Source organism: Patagioenas fasciata, chromosome 7, assembly GCF_037038585.1.
Source record: "Patagioenas fasciata isolate bPatFas1 chromosome 7, bPatFas1.hap1, whole genome shotgun sequence".
NCBI lineage: Eukaryota > Metazoa > Chordata > Aves > Columbiformes > Columbidae > Patagioenas > Patagioenas fasciata.
In genome coordinates, this window is record NC_092526.1 from 28182612 (window position 1) to 28195893 (window position 13282).

General features: G+C 39.2%; 1 protein-coding gene across 2 annotated transcripts in view; it reads right to left on the minus strand.

Moving 5' to 3' along the window:
• The window catches only part of STAT4 (signal transducer and activator of transcription 4), a 37106-nt gene that overhangs the window by 10719 nt on the left and 13105 nt on the right, over window positions 1-13282 (minus strand). For both annotated transcript variants that reach the window (XM_071811214.1, XM_065841378.2), the window contains exons 4-14: window positions 11879-11977; window positions 11038-11130; window positions 8668-8746; window positions 7055-7140; window positions 5934-6085; window positions 4587-4745; window positions 3831-3923; window positions 3605-3664; window positions 2844-2861; window positions 2671-2764; window positions 1909-1953 (exon numbers count right to left, since the gene is read on the minus strand). In XM_071811214.1, coding sequence (XP_071667315.1) covers window positions 1909-1953; window positions 2671-2764; window positions 2844-2861; window positions 3605-3664; window positions 3831-3923; window positions 4587-4745; window positions 5934-6085; window positions 7055-7140; window positions 8668-8746; window positions 11038-11130; window positions 11879-11977 — 978 coding nt within the window. The remainder of the gene's footprint in view (window positions 1-1908; window positions 1954-2670; window positions 2765-2843; window positions 2862-3604; window positions 3665-3830; window positions 3924-4586; window positions 4746-5933; window positions 6086-7054; window positions 7141-8667; window positions 8747-11037; window positions 11131-11878; window positions 11978-13282) is intronic.

Below are 13282 nucleotides of genomic sequence, written 5' to 3' on the forward strand. Positions count from 1 at the left end.
TGTGTCAGATTTTCTAAAAGAGAAACAAAAAATCCTAAATAAAAATGTTTCAATTTATTGAAATACTCTACTCTCAGTCAACGTAAAATAAAATTATTCCTTAGGAAAATGCCTCATACAGGACACTGCAACAGAAGATAGTTGTATAAATGAGGGGCTGAGACTGCAGGAGATCCTCACGCATCTGAATAATAAATCTGCCTTGTAAACGGAAAATCCAGCTTAGACCTGAAGGCTTTTACATCAAATACTCAACCATCAAATGAGCTCAAATAAAGTTGAAAACGGTTGATTACACTTTCCTTCCCCTCCCGCCCCGTTATGATTTTGCAAAAACTTCATTTTTTTTGTTATGGAAAAATCATCTAGGCAAAAAGACATATCTGCATGAAAGGACAAATGTCAAAGACGGAGAGTTTCCACTTTTTTTTTACTTTTTATGAGGCCACTCATACTTAACAAATGCACTCTCAGCTTACTAAACATCCTGTACGCAAACCAAGTTTTTCAATTATTATAGTCACTGTTAATCAAAAAACTTGCTCATGCTAATGATGATTTCAGACTGTGACTTGACCAAGGAGAAGCCGTTTGAGGAAATCAGTTACCAGTGAACTGTCTCACAGCTCAGCCATCTTAATTCTCCACAGCCCTATATTTTATATAGTTAGAAAAGCCCAATGTGGGAAAGTGGGAGTAAAATGCTATCAAAAGTAGAGCACCAACATTTTTCCACCTACGTTTTTGCCTTCGCTTGTCTTGATGCAAATGACTTTAAGTAGCAAAGTAGCTGGGAGGTGAGCCCGGAGTTTCAGTCTTGCTAACCAGGTTGCGGGTTATTCCGTTCAGAAACGCCGTGTGAGGCCTTCACAAGTACCTTCTGGGGGAGGTTTTTGGTGAAAATTCTCCGTGCTGATCATCGCACCTTAAAGACTGCTGGTAATAACTTTTGTGCTTGTATAGCTACACTTATTTAGGCTGTGATATCAGCGATTTTGGCTTTTTTTTTTTTTTTAATTTTTTAAAAAATTTCTTTTTAAACTTGTCAATACGACGTTACCCTCAGCACTTCTACTGTGCAAAAAATTTACATGGGTGTGGAGACACCTCACTTCCGTACAGGCAGGTTCACCTCCTAGGTCAGTAGATGCATTCACAGAAGCATCTTATTATTTCAGTGACCTTGGGAGACACTGGTGGCCTTGGTGGCCCTGTCCTGGTGGCCTCGGCCAAGGCTGAATCCTTGATCGCAAGCTGATAATGCTGATTTCTGTTCTCCACAAAGCAAGAGCATATGGATTTTAAGCTCCTCTGCCAGGAGGTACATGCATGTCTCTGAAATCTGGGTGCTGCAAATACCTGCTGGTTTGTGAGGGTGAATATGTCACCACATCTTGTCACCACCAGAGGGAATCTACCACCGGGTTTGGATGAGTATTGGTGAACTAAGCACACTGGTCCTGCTTGAGGCAAGCAAACTTCTTTGATGCAAATATGATTATACCCTTACTTCAGCTGTAAACTTGGCCAACAGGATATATATTCAAAGGACAGTTAGTATAGGAGAAATAGTTTCAGCAAAAAACTCAAAAAGCTTATTTTTTTCAAAATGTAAATGACCGAAAAGGCAGCCTTCAAGAGGAATTGCATACATTCATATTATTACTTCCTACTTTCTATTGTAACTTTTAAAATATAAATATTTAAGGTATGTAATTAAAACTTATATGAGTAGTTCTGAAAAGTTCTCATTATACTATCAGATGATAATTGGGTCCTATACTTACTATAAGAATAATGTATATTTCAAAATCTAACAACATATGGTTGCCCTTGGATTTAAAGAAAATCCAATCTGAAATAATTGGGAGAGTAACCAAAAATAACATGTAAAATAAGTGCACAAACCTCATTTCCTTTGCTTCCAGCACTTGATTTCATTTCTTTGGGTTGCTGTATAAAACAAAAAGATATTTATGTGCCAAAGAAACTATAGACAGAAGTACACGTAAAGAACCTCATTTGTAACCCTGATGTGCTTCATATAATAAAGTTTAATTTACAATATACAAATATGCTGTAATTAAGGCTCTGACAATATGCCTTGAAAAGTCTGTTCAGTGAATAATCTTTTGATAGTTTTTAAATATTTTTTTCTTAAGTAAGTTAATGTAACAAAGTGTTAATTAGGATGTTTGCAAAGTGTATAATACAAAAAAAAAAGAACTAAAGACTGTCAATCTCCATCTCCTTTTGCAAGACTACACTGGGGCCCTGCATCCGTGGTTAAGCCAAAAAAAACCCCATATTTCCTCTAGACAATTGTGGTGGTATTTTGTGGTGGTTGTTTGTTTGTCTGTTTTGTTTGTTTGTTTTTCTTCTTTTTAACAGAACTCAGTTTCTGAAAAGATGTAATTCAGCATGACTAGTTTTTTCTTTTTATGGCATTAATTAGGATTTGGTTTGTCATTTCTGTGAAAATATATAGTCTTATTTTATGGAAGGGATAAGTACAGAACGGGATAAAGAGGTTAAGAATAAACTTTCTGTGTAAGGAAAAAGAAAATGAGCGTAGACTTGACAGTAATATAGTTCTCCCTGCATAGTTTTTAAAGAATCTTTCATTTCTTTGCCAGAGGCACACAACAAGACAAAAGCAGTCAAACTTACCAAATGCCGAAATTCTACTGACAGGCTTCCGTTTGCGGACTCATCCATGTTCATTGCTTTCACGTGCGTTCCGCACAGAACAAATCTGCGATTACTGTGGAAGACGTTGCGCTTACACACTCAAATAATATTGTACTGGATAATTTAAGAAACATGATATTTTATTTTCTTACCTTACAGTTGAAACATTCCTAAAATAGAAGAGGGGAAAGAACAGATTGTGAGTCAGTGAATGCGTAAGTCATAACTTGTACTGAGAAACATATCCCCAGAGTAGATTTTACCTTGTCAAAGTTAATTTGGATTACCAATACAACTGCAGTTTTTAAACTAAAGAAAACTGGCTAGCATGCAGCTTTGGAGAGAGTCCTGGTTCCTCTCCTGGTGTTTTCCATCCTTCTTTTGGGCCAACACCCAGGACTGTGTGCTCAGGGTGTTTCTTAGGGTCCCACAGAAGGTGGCTGTGACCTGGGGACAGTGGGTGGTGAGGACTTGGGTCGCCTTTGCTGATTTTTGAAATCAGACCTCGACAGCAACTGTGTCGTTTTTTATCGTGCTAGGGTGCCCTGAGCTATCTGTGACCGAGCTGGCTCTAGAGTGCTGGGTATTGCTCAAAATACAGCTTTATCTAAAGTTTTTGTGTGATGCTACTTCTTCAGACTAACAAATTCTATTTAGCCTTGAAGCAAATCTTAAATAGACTTCTTGCCTCCAATTTCAAAATGTCAATTAGACATAGTGGTTATTTTTTTAAAGAAAACACAAATAAATCTTCCACATTAAAAAAAGAAAAAGAAAGAGACAAGCATTACCCTGATGTTTTAACTTTTTTTTTTTTTTTTTGAGCAACTGCTGAATTAGAGAGAATAGCCATTAGAAAACCTTGGGTTGCTGTAGGGAGAGAGCAAATATCCTCCCTTTGAAGTTTTCTTACTTGTCAATAGTTGCTTTCACTCTGATCTGGTAGTTCAGCTCCGGCAATTTAATCAGCAACCTTCAAAACAGAAAATGGACAAGTGAATATGAACAGAATAAACTTCTTACTAGAAAATATTAGAGAGCAGTAGCTCCACATTAAAGTATCTGAAATTATTACAATCTGAAAACAGATTAGGCATTTAGGATTATGAAGGAGTTTTTATCAGATTACCTTTCCTTACCTTAATTTAACAGTGAACTGTATTAACGTTTTAAGAACCATTGGCCTCTGGGGATGCGTTGGCATACAGGGCTGTCTTTCGACCACAAAGGAACTGTGTGAAAAGAAGTGAAACAAATATACTGTTAGGAATATTCATAAATAAACAGCTATATATAGGAGAAAAACCAAAAGTGCTGGTATCTCTGAGACCTGTTTCTCTACAGCTGCTGAAGTGTGAGATATATGTTCCAAATCTCAGTTCTCAGCATGATCCAGTGGTCTAAGTAACAGTTGAGTTGTTCCCGTAAGAAATGGATATTTGGAATAAACTAAAAGTCAAACCAAAACAAATTCCATAGTCCTAAAATATCAGGCTGATAAAAGTCTGGAAGACTGAGACTTTTACCAGAACCATAAAAGAGAGTATGAAAATATGCAGAGCCTGGCTCCAATTAAATGAAACAATCATTTTATCTTTTTTTAATTAAAAAAATTGACCTTGTTTTGGTTTCAAATAGTCACTTGAGGTATGTCTCTAGTATAGCCGGTACAAAAGGCACAAGGAATGATGATAATATTTTATATATTAATAGAAGAGTGAATTGGGCTGGGGGGGAGGAATGGGGGAAGAGGAAATACAAGGAACAAATTAACACCTGCCACTTCACTTATATATATATATATATATAATTTTTTTTTTTTTTAACAATGTGGTCTCATTGTTGCCAGTAAATTAGTGTCAGTGCATTATGTAAGTTGACAGTGGCTTACATACTTGCGGAAAAGGTTGTAGAGCAGAAAGTTGACTTTTTCCAGCAGCTGAGGTCTCTGCACTGGGATAGGGTCCCCATCATATGTCAGTCGGGTCAACAGTTCATCCAGTTTTTCCAGTTGCCTTCTAACTTGAAAGAGACTCTCTGCCAACAGCGTAAAGCTGCAGCAAGACAAAAAATTTAGTTTGCGATCTTTGAAGTAAACCATTTCCTAGAAAATAATGGCTCCTGAGGTTCCTACTTAGGGAAATCAGAATTGAGACTGATTGGTGCTTTCTAGCTTTATCCAAACTCACTTCACTTCCATCCATCTTTTGTTTACAGGAGTATAAAAATATATCAGGCAAATTGCCTACTTTATTTTGAAATATAAATATTTACACAACAGGCCTCATCAATGGCAATGGAGCACCATTTTTGATAATTTGGAAGAAATATATATAGGTGATGTTTTTACATGCAGGGCACTTGGGTCACTTTTAATTCTTTCCTACAGTGCAGTAGTTTTGCAAAATGTGCTCTTTAAAAGGATAATATTTATATACAATAAGCAAGTTACCAATACTGAAGAAGTGTAAAAGCAACAAGGAAAATAAAATCCAAACATGCTTGCTAACAGTCTAATAGGGTGCATGTGTATAAAATCACATTTTTGAAGCAATTTTTAACATCTTAATTGGGAAAAAAAAAAAGTGAAAAAAAAAAATGGGGGGAGGGCAGCAAAAAAATACTTTTTTTTCTTCAAACTTGAAAGGGTTCTTGATTGTTTTCCTTCCTTTTTCCTTCTTATTCTTTACATTTTCCAGAAAATGAGTTTGGAAGAGAAATAACCAGGACATTGACATTCTCTAGCTGCATTATATTTTAAAATACAATGCCATTTTCTTTTTTATTTGCAATCGCTTTTAGAATTGCCACCACAAAGACTCCTGCTGTTCAATTCCTCCCTAGTTTGAAGTCTGGAGGAGTGATGTACCTAGTGAGTCAAAGTATAAGGCGTCTATATCCTGCGAGACCAAACTCCCCCTGTCCTCAATGACAAAGTCAGTTCTTACTAAAATAAAACTCCCGAGAGGGTATGTATCATCTATCTGGAACAATTGCCAAAGCAAAAAATGAGTGACTGCCATGGCTCAGGCTCAGCAGCTGTTATTAATGATTCTGAATTATTATTCTGGATAGCAAATATTATCCACCAAAACAGATTTGTTGTTGTTGTTATTTACTTGCTTAGCTGCTAGTGAATTTGCCGCTGTGGCAAGGCAGCGGATCTAAAGGAATGCTTGTTTTGCACGCAGCAAACTTCCTGTGGTTTTGGGTGGAAACGTGAGCGCGGGGCTGGTTTTTACCAGTTCTGGAGCTGATCGAGGCCGCCGTGGAGCGGACCCCCGATGCAGGCGATCTGCTGCCGCCTCTTCCAGTCCAGCAGCTCCTCGGTCAGCATGTTGCTCATCAGCACGTCGATCTCGTGAATCACGCGCCCTATTTTGCTGAGCACCTCCTGTCAAATGGGAAAGGTGTCGCACGTCGACCGCAGGGCACAGCCACGCGATTTGGCGATTAGCATGAAGTGCTGGTTGCATTTCTTTCAATTACTTTGAAACTAACCGTATTTACTCCCCCCAGCTTTATTCTCTTTAATTCAGAGGTGACTGGATTCACCACCCGTGGGATTTGATAATTAATCCCGAATCTATATGAGCTCTTCCTCAGTAAAACTTCTTTTTTTGGGGGGGTGGAAAGGAGAATTGTTGTATTCTCTGTGGGCATAACATCTCCAAGGAGTTGATGTTTACAAATACCGCTAAGGTCAAAAAGTTCTCCTTTTGTTTTGTATCATATCCAGGGCACTGTTTTGTTTTTTGTTTTGTTTTTGCTGCTTGCTTGTATCTGTAAAAAGCACATAGACTCAAACAAATTGCCTAAATGTACTGTTTTCTGTGCCAGCAAAGAAGTGGTCAGGGCAATATTTGTTGTATTTGCAAGTCTTGGTTACTGAGCAAAGCAAAGTATAATTTTTTTTTTTGGGGGGTGGGAGGTTGGTGGGTTTTTTTGGTGGTTGTTTTGTTTATTATTTATTTTTTTAAAATTCTGTTTGGTTCATTTTTTTCCATTATTAGATTACATATACTTTGAATACCTGTTGCATACTTTAAAAGCAATAACTGACAACTAAGTTATCCATTTAGTGCAGTACATAAGAGGTCCTGTGAGCTGACATCCCCACCTCCTTTCTAAGGTGTGCAGACCCTTATCCTTGATTGAGCCATTGCTTAACTGCCAGTTTCTTAACTGTTACTCAAAATCACCCCCACCCACCCAAAACCTTTTGTGGATTTGTACCTCCTGTGTTATTTGTCTGCCCTTCTGAGAGGAGAATTTTAAAAAGCACACGTATGCATTTGGGTATTCGGTGTGGGAATAAGGGGAGAAAGCGAACAAACCACAAACGACAGAACATGCCACTGACCTTTCTCTTGTAGTCTAAAGTGTTGAGCATTGCCTGCAAGGCCAACATTTCCTGCTTAATGAGGGCGCTGTTTTTGTCGCTCTGCTCTGTAGGGGGATGAAAAAAAATCAGTATAAATGCACGTGGATGCATGTGCATGCTTATAAAGGGAGGAGGGGAAAAAACCACCACCAGACCGCGGCGTGAAGTAGCAAAATAATTGATTACAGACATCAGTAGATTACGTAATAGTGTGTTTTGTTTGAATGGACTAACTTTAGTACAAGTTTAAGATAAGGTCTTACTACTCCACTCTTTAGATGTGTGTGGAACAGGAGAAGGTAGAAAACATAAGGATGATACCTAGAAATCTAGAAATTTCTTATTTTTTTGCATGCTCAGGTGTATTATGTACATCTGGCTTCGACCGATGATTGATCTGTGCACCACTGCAACGTGCTCGTGGTGTCAGCAGTTAAGACTAAAGCTCTTGGGGCTGAGAGAATGGAGGTTGGGCATTTGAAACAGAGATAAAGCACTCATTGCTGTGGGGATCGCAGCAGCCAGGAGTATTTGGTATATCCCCCTCCCTGTTACTTTTTTCCTTCTCTGGATCATGCATTAATTTCAAGCTTCCCCAAGGTTGCCCTGCGTTCATTATTGCCCCTTTTGCTCTTCTTGCATCTTTCATGCTACCTTCAAAAAAGAAATTGGTGCCAACTGTGTCTCTGCTAAGGTCTGGATTGACACCTGCCTGTTACATTTGGGTAGATGTTTCAATACCCAATTGCTCGTGCACATTTAAGGTACTGCAAGCTGGCTGTGCTGGTTTAGAGCATTTGTTGACATAGTGAAATTTGAAGCCCTGTTTTTTTATATAAGCATGTTTTATTTTGTAAGCAGGGCAGGTTGCAGTCATCTTGCGTGGTCAGTAATTATGACTGGCCTGATGACTAATGACTCATTGAACCATGGAAACTTGATCTCTTCCAGCCATATATCCAGCCTTAAACATATTGGCATGTTAAAGAACTTGGACGTTTTAAGCCTTTTTAAGTCTTTGCTTGTTCAGACGGAGATAATATGAAGATATCTGAGCTGACACAAGTGGACCTCAGTTTCTTTTCTGAAGGAGATCCTGCCAGGGCTATTGCTGTGTGCGGATCTCAACCATCGCAGTCTGGTCAAACATGCATTCAGAGTGCTTACCAGCTGGTTACCACCACTGTGGTCAAAAAAAGAACAGAAAGCCAAGTTAGAGGCTAAAAAAATCACTTCTGAACAACTCTACTCTGGGAAATAAGAGGCTCTTCTACATCCTGCCAAGGAAGGGCCATGTCCAAGGGGAAGAAATTGAAAAACAGGTTATTTAAATTAAGGAGACTACTACTTTTCATGCCATTATGCAACTTATCTACAGAAAATTTCTATATTTGCTCAACAAGATCCTATTAACCCTCTTAACCCCAAAAGTAATTGTGTTCCAAGACAATAACTTTATATAAACTAAAAATCTGGGTTTTATGTTTACATCTATTATCTGAGGTAATGCTCACAAAAGCCCTTATGCTGGGGTCTATCTGTGGAATCAGCCATTTCCTGGAGAATCTAAAAAGTATTACAAAAACTCTTACCTAAGCTTTGTATTGTTTTATACCTGAAGTCAAACTCCTCTTGCAAGTCTTCCAAGTATTTGACATCTTGATCAGTCATCTTTCCCAGGGAAAAGAAAAGAAAATTATTTGGGTATTCACAGTGACATAAAAAGGAGTTTGTTTTGTGAGGGACAAATGCATAATGTAGTATTTTCCTTTCCTATAAGCTGAAAATCCCTAAACGGTTTTAGGAGGTCTGGTTTACTAACTTGTAAACTTTTAAAAAGACAATTGAATTAAAAGTGCACATTTATAACTACGTAATTATTTTACTTGCTCAGAAAGCCAACTATTATCCTCTCTCCCACAGTCAAACAGTAGTTGACACAATGACGTACTGGAAAGTAAGAATGATTACATTTTCCCTGAGAGAAATTGAAATTATTATGCCAGTAATGTAACTCTCTTCTTGGACCTTTAAAGCAGGGCAAATGGATAATTTTGCATTGACTTACTGGAAATGGAAATGGGGTGCGCAAAGCCAAGAAAGGTGAAGCACGAGACAGGAGCAGAGTTCAGAGATTTTATTTAGAGAATTACTTAAGATTTTGGGTGAAGAAATTAAACATTCTTGCTGCTTTGGCTTTTTGCAAGGGCTTGTTTTCATCTGTACTGCAAAAAGTTTAGGAGGTGTTTTCTAGTAACCAAACAATGATAATACAAAAAAAAAAAAAAGACACATCAAAAGAAGGAAAACAAAACTGTAGGAAATAATCTGTTTTACTTAGAAGGTTTGTTTCAGAGGAAACCTTGATTCTGCCAACAACTCATAAACAATCCTTTTCAGTTCCCTGAGATATGCATGTTAAGTGTTTGTGAAAAAACCCCAAAAAACCTCACTTGCTAAATTAGGACACACAGAATTAGCCATTTTGGTTTCCTCTTTATTTTGGAGACTAAACATTTAAATTATATGTGTAAGATACAAAATTACATACACAAGGAGCTGGCTGATTTCTGTGTTCAACTTAATTACCCGCTAAAAAAACCCTTGTCTCTAGAAATCGTTCTAATTTTCGCTATTTTTCCAGGGGTGTCTGTGCTGCTCCCCCAGGCAGAAGGAGCAGAATGGTTGGCTGCTGTTGCAGCTTTGGTTTTGCTCTGCAACCCTTATGACTTTATATGTAGATAGAGATCTAGTATCACATTCTCCTAAAGCTAGCTTTATCCTTTTAAGGGTTTCATAGCATCACAGAATAAGTTTGGGTTGAAGGGACCTTCCGAGCTCATCCAGTCGCACCCCTGCCATGAGCAGGGACATCTTCACCCAGACCAGGTTGCTCAGAGCCCCATCCAGCCTGGCCTGGGATGTCTCCAGGGATGGGGCATCCACCACCTCTCTGGGCAACCTGGGACAGGGTTTCACCTCCCTCGGGGGCAAAAATTTCCTCCTCCTGTCCAGCCTGAATCTCCCCTCCTTTAGTTTAAAACTATCACCCCTTGTCCTATTGTGACAGGCCCGGCTAAAAAATCTGTCCCCATCATTCTTATCGTCTCCTTTTAAGTACGGAAATGCCACAATAAGGTCTCTGTGAAACCTTCTCTTCTCCAGGCTGAACAACCCCAGCTCGCCCAGCCTGTCCTTGTAGGAGGTTTCATCTCCCTAACCCTTCTTCCGCATGTGGGGAGACACTGATGAGAGAGCACTACTAGGACCTCTGTCCAGTATACCAGAAGTGTTGCTCCTGAATGGCCCAGGGACTTCTGCACTGAGACTGCTACAAAGCTGAAAGGAGAGGTGAGACGACAAAAAGGCCACAAATAATCTGAATTCTTATCTGGCCTTCAACTGAATGGGCAGGTATTCAAGGTCTGAATTTTCAAGGTCTCTGTGGGACACGGCTACAGGTATGGCTCTGCCCTGTATAGGAATCTCCTGGAGAATTGTTAGCATCAGCTCCCAGAGTTCTTCTCCCCTCACATCTCCAAAACATGTAATTAAGTTAGGTGGCTTTCAGCTTTACTACAGTCTTGGTACATGACTCAGAGGTCCCAAAGGGTAGCTACTGCTGGCCCAACTGAAAGAGGTAAAGTTACAGGAATACATCTACTGAACCCCACATCTTTTTTAGAGACAGTAGGTATGTTCTTCTTGCACTCGGTGGTCTGCATGAGGATGAGTGTGATAGCTTTAAAATAGGGAGCTCTCACACTGAACCCAGAGCAGCTGTGAAAACCTGAGCATGCAGGTATATCCCGAGTAGCTGGTCTGGACTGAGGTCCTCAGAAGAATGAAAGATGGTTGGTGTAGCTTGTCATCAAAACTATTTGTGCAACCCAGCTTAGAGATAGTTCAGGTATGTATGAAAATCACGGCTGCATAAACAGCAAACAGCACAAAAAAAATACCTGAGCGCTGTTCTTGATGGCTGACACTTTGTGTTCTACGTTCCGTTGTCGTTCCGAAACCACGGAGTTCTGCAGAGATTTCTCCAGTGGCCCCTGGAACACATGGAACAGATAATGGGAGGATGAGGAATAATGAGTGACTGTAACTGTACAGCGAGTTCCTGCATAGGGAGGGGATTCAGAAACTGGTCTTCAACCGGCTGAAGACTGGTGCAAACAGACAAAGCTGCTTAGTTCCACAGATTTGAAGAACATGCTGCTTTAACTTTGAAATCCAGAAGGTGAAAGGGTGCAGGTATACTGCAAACATTAAACACCTAGCAAATTCAAGAAACTGAAAGATATTAGATTTCTGAAAAAGACCCATGTCACAATGCTCATATAAGAATATGTATTATATCTACAGGTGATTAAAAAGAACACATCTGACCTAAAAATTCTGTCTGGGTTTTAACCATGTAACAATTTCCCCAAAATAAGTTTTACATGTAATTTTTAAGTTTATTTCTTCAAAAGTGAAAACTATCAATGCCTTTGTACCATATCAGATGGAATGTCTTTTGCATGGCATAATTAATATGAATTGATGCATTGCATAATTTAAAATATATTTACAAAGAATAATATTTTTCAAGCCTTTCCCACAGATTAAAGTCTTTGAAGATTAGCTGTGACACTTACAGCAATGTTTGCGGCAGTAGAGCCACTAAAGAAGTACAAACGTGAGTTTAAAGGGCACCATTTGGCAACTCCTCGTGCACACAAATCACTCTGTTGGAACGAGAGGACAGGATTTGTTCCTCAAAGCACGTGAGCAGATTAACAAAATATAGTTCATTACCTGTACAGGCATGCTAGCTGCGGCCAGTATTCTTCGTTCTTCTCTTAAACAGTTGGAGATGATTACTGCTATATGCATGGGATTACCATGATATTTGCCCTGCAAGCACAGGAAATACGACTTTTAAAGATTCAGAATTCAGGGTGTCCCTCTGGCAATCACAACGTGGTTTTGTGTCTACGAGCAGTGGCGTGAAGAGACTCCTGTACTGCTCTTGACCTTTCTCAGTGCTGGTTCAGCCTGGCTGTGCAGCAGCACTTCTTAACAAGGTTCCGCAGAGATTATAAAGATACAACTTGGAGATACACATGATTCGGAGATCAAATTGCTCTGCTGCGAACACAGCTGTTTTGAAAGGGCTTTCCTGTCAGCCTGTTCTGTGCACGATTTTATCATGTCTTCCATTTTCAGTAGCATGTAGCACTTCTGCCAACAAAAAAATCGTTAGCGTATCAATACGGTAATGATGCAAGCAGAAAAGCCTCCCCTGCATAAAGCACAAGACCTAAATTTTAATGTCTATGAATATTTTTTATCCTTCAATAACTATTGTGCCTAAGATGAAGGAAGAAGCAGCTCTAGTGCCAAGCTGAAGAACAAAAAAAGTCTCTGTTTTTACAGCACCATAAGCAAGGCGCAGAATTGCTGATGTGTGACTGAGGACTGGGCACAATTTGAACAAATATTGGTTTGTGCTGTATTTATCAAATTGGAATGACTGAGGACTCTCGAGCAGCATCCTTCACAGTGATGTATTTGTTCAGTGTTTCTCAATATGCTTCATGCCTTTTGTTCAGTATTCACATATAACTCATTTTTTCAGTGCTCAAACAGTTTTCAGCCACTTGTTAGAATTAATCCAGTTAATTTTATTTTTCCTGTACGGTTTCCACTTTTGGACTTTTTCTATTTTCCCTTCTTTCTGATCAGTTTTTATTCTCGTCATATTTTGCTGCCACTTGGAACTTCATTTATTTTTGCTTTCTCTGAATGCGACAATAAGTTTATACATACTCAAACCGACGCTTTATTTTCCTTTGACATCTCATACCAACTGTTGTATTAGAAACAAGGGTGTGAACACATCTGATAGAAATGTGAACACGCTGCTTCTATACTCCAGGTATTACTATGACAGTTATGAACTAGACTGATTTTAGGAGTTTCTCTGGTAAAAAGAAGCGGTAACACTACCCCAGGACACATTGTCTCTGATGAAACGCTCAGCACTCCCTGTCTTTGCGTAGCATCAGGATGTAACTTTGGGAAGGGAAATGGCTACGATCTTCCTGCAGAAGATGAAGTGGAGCTTCATGGAGAAATAAGGTAGTGGTAGGGTCCAGCAGCAGCAGCCGGAGAAAATTAATTGCAAAACAATGCTCATGCTCCTGGCTGTCCTGCCTT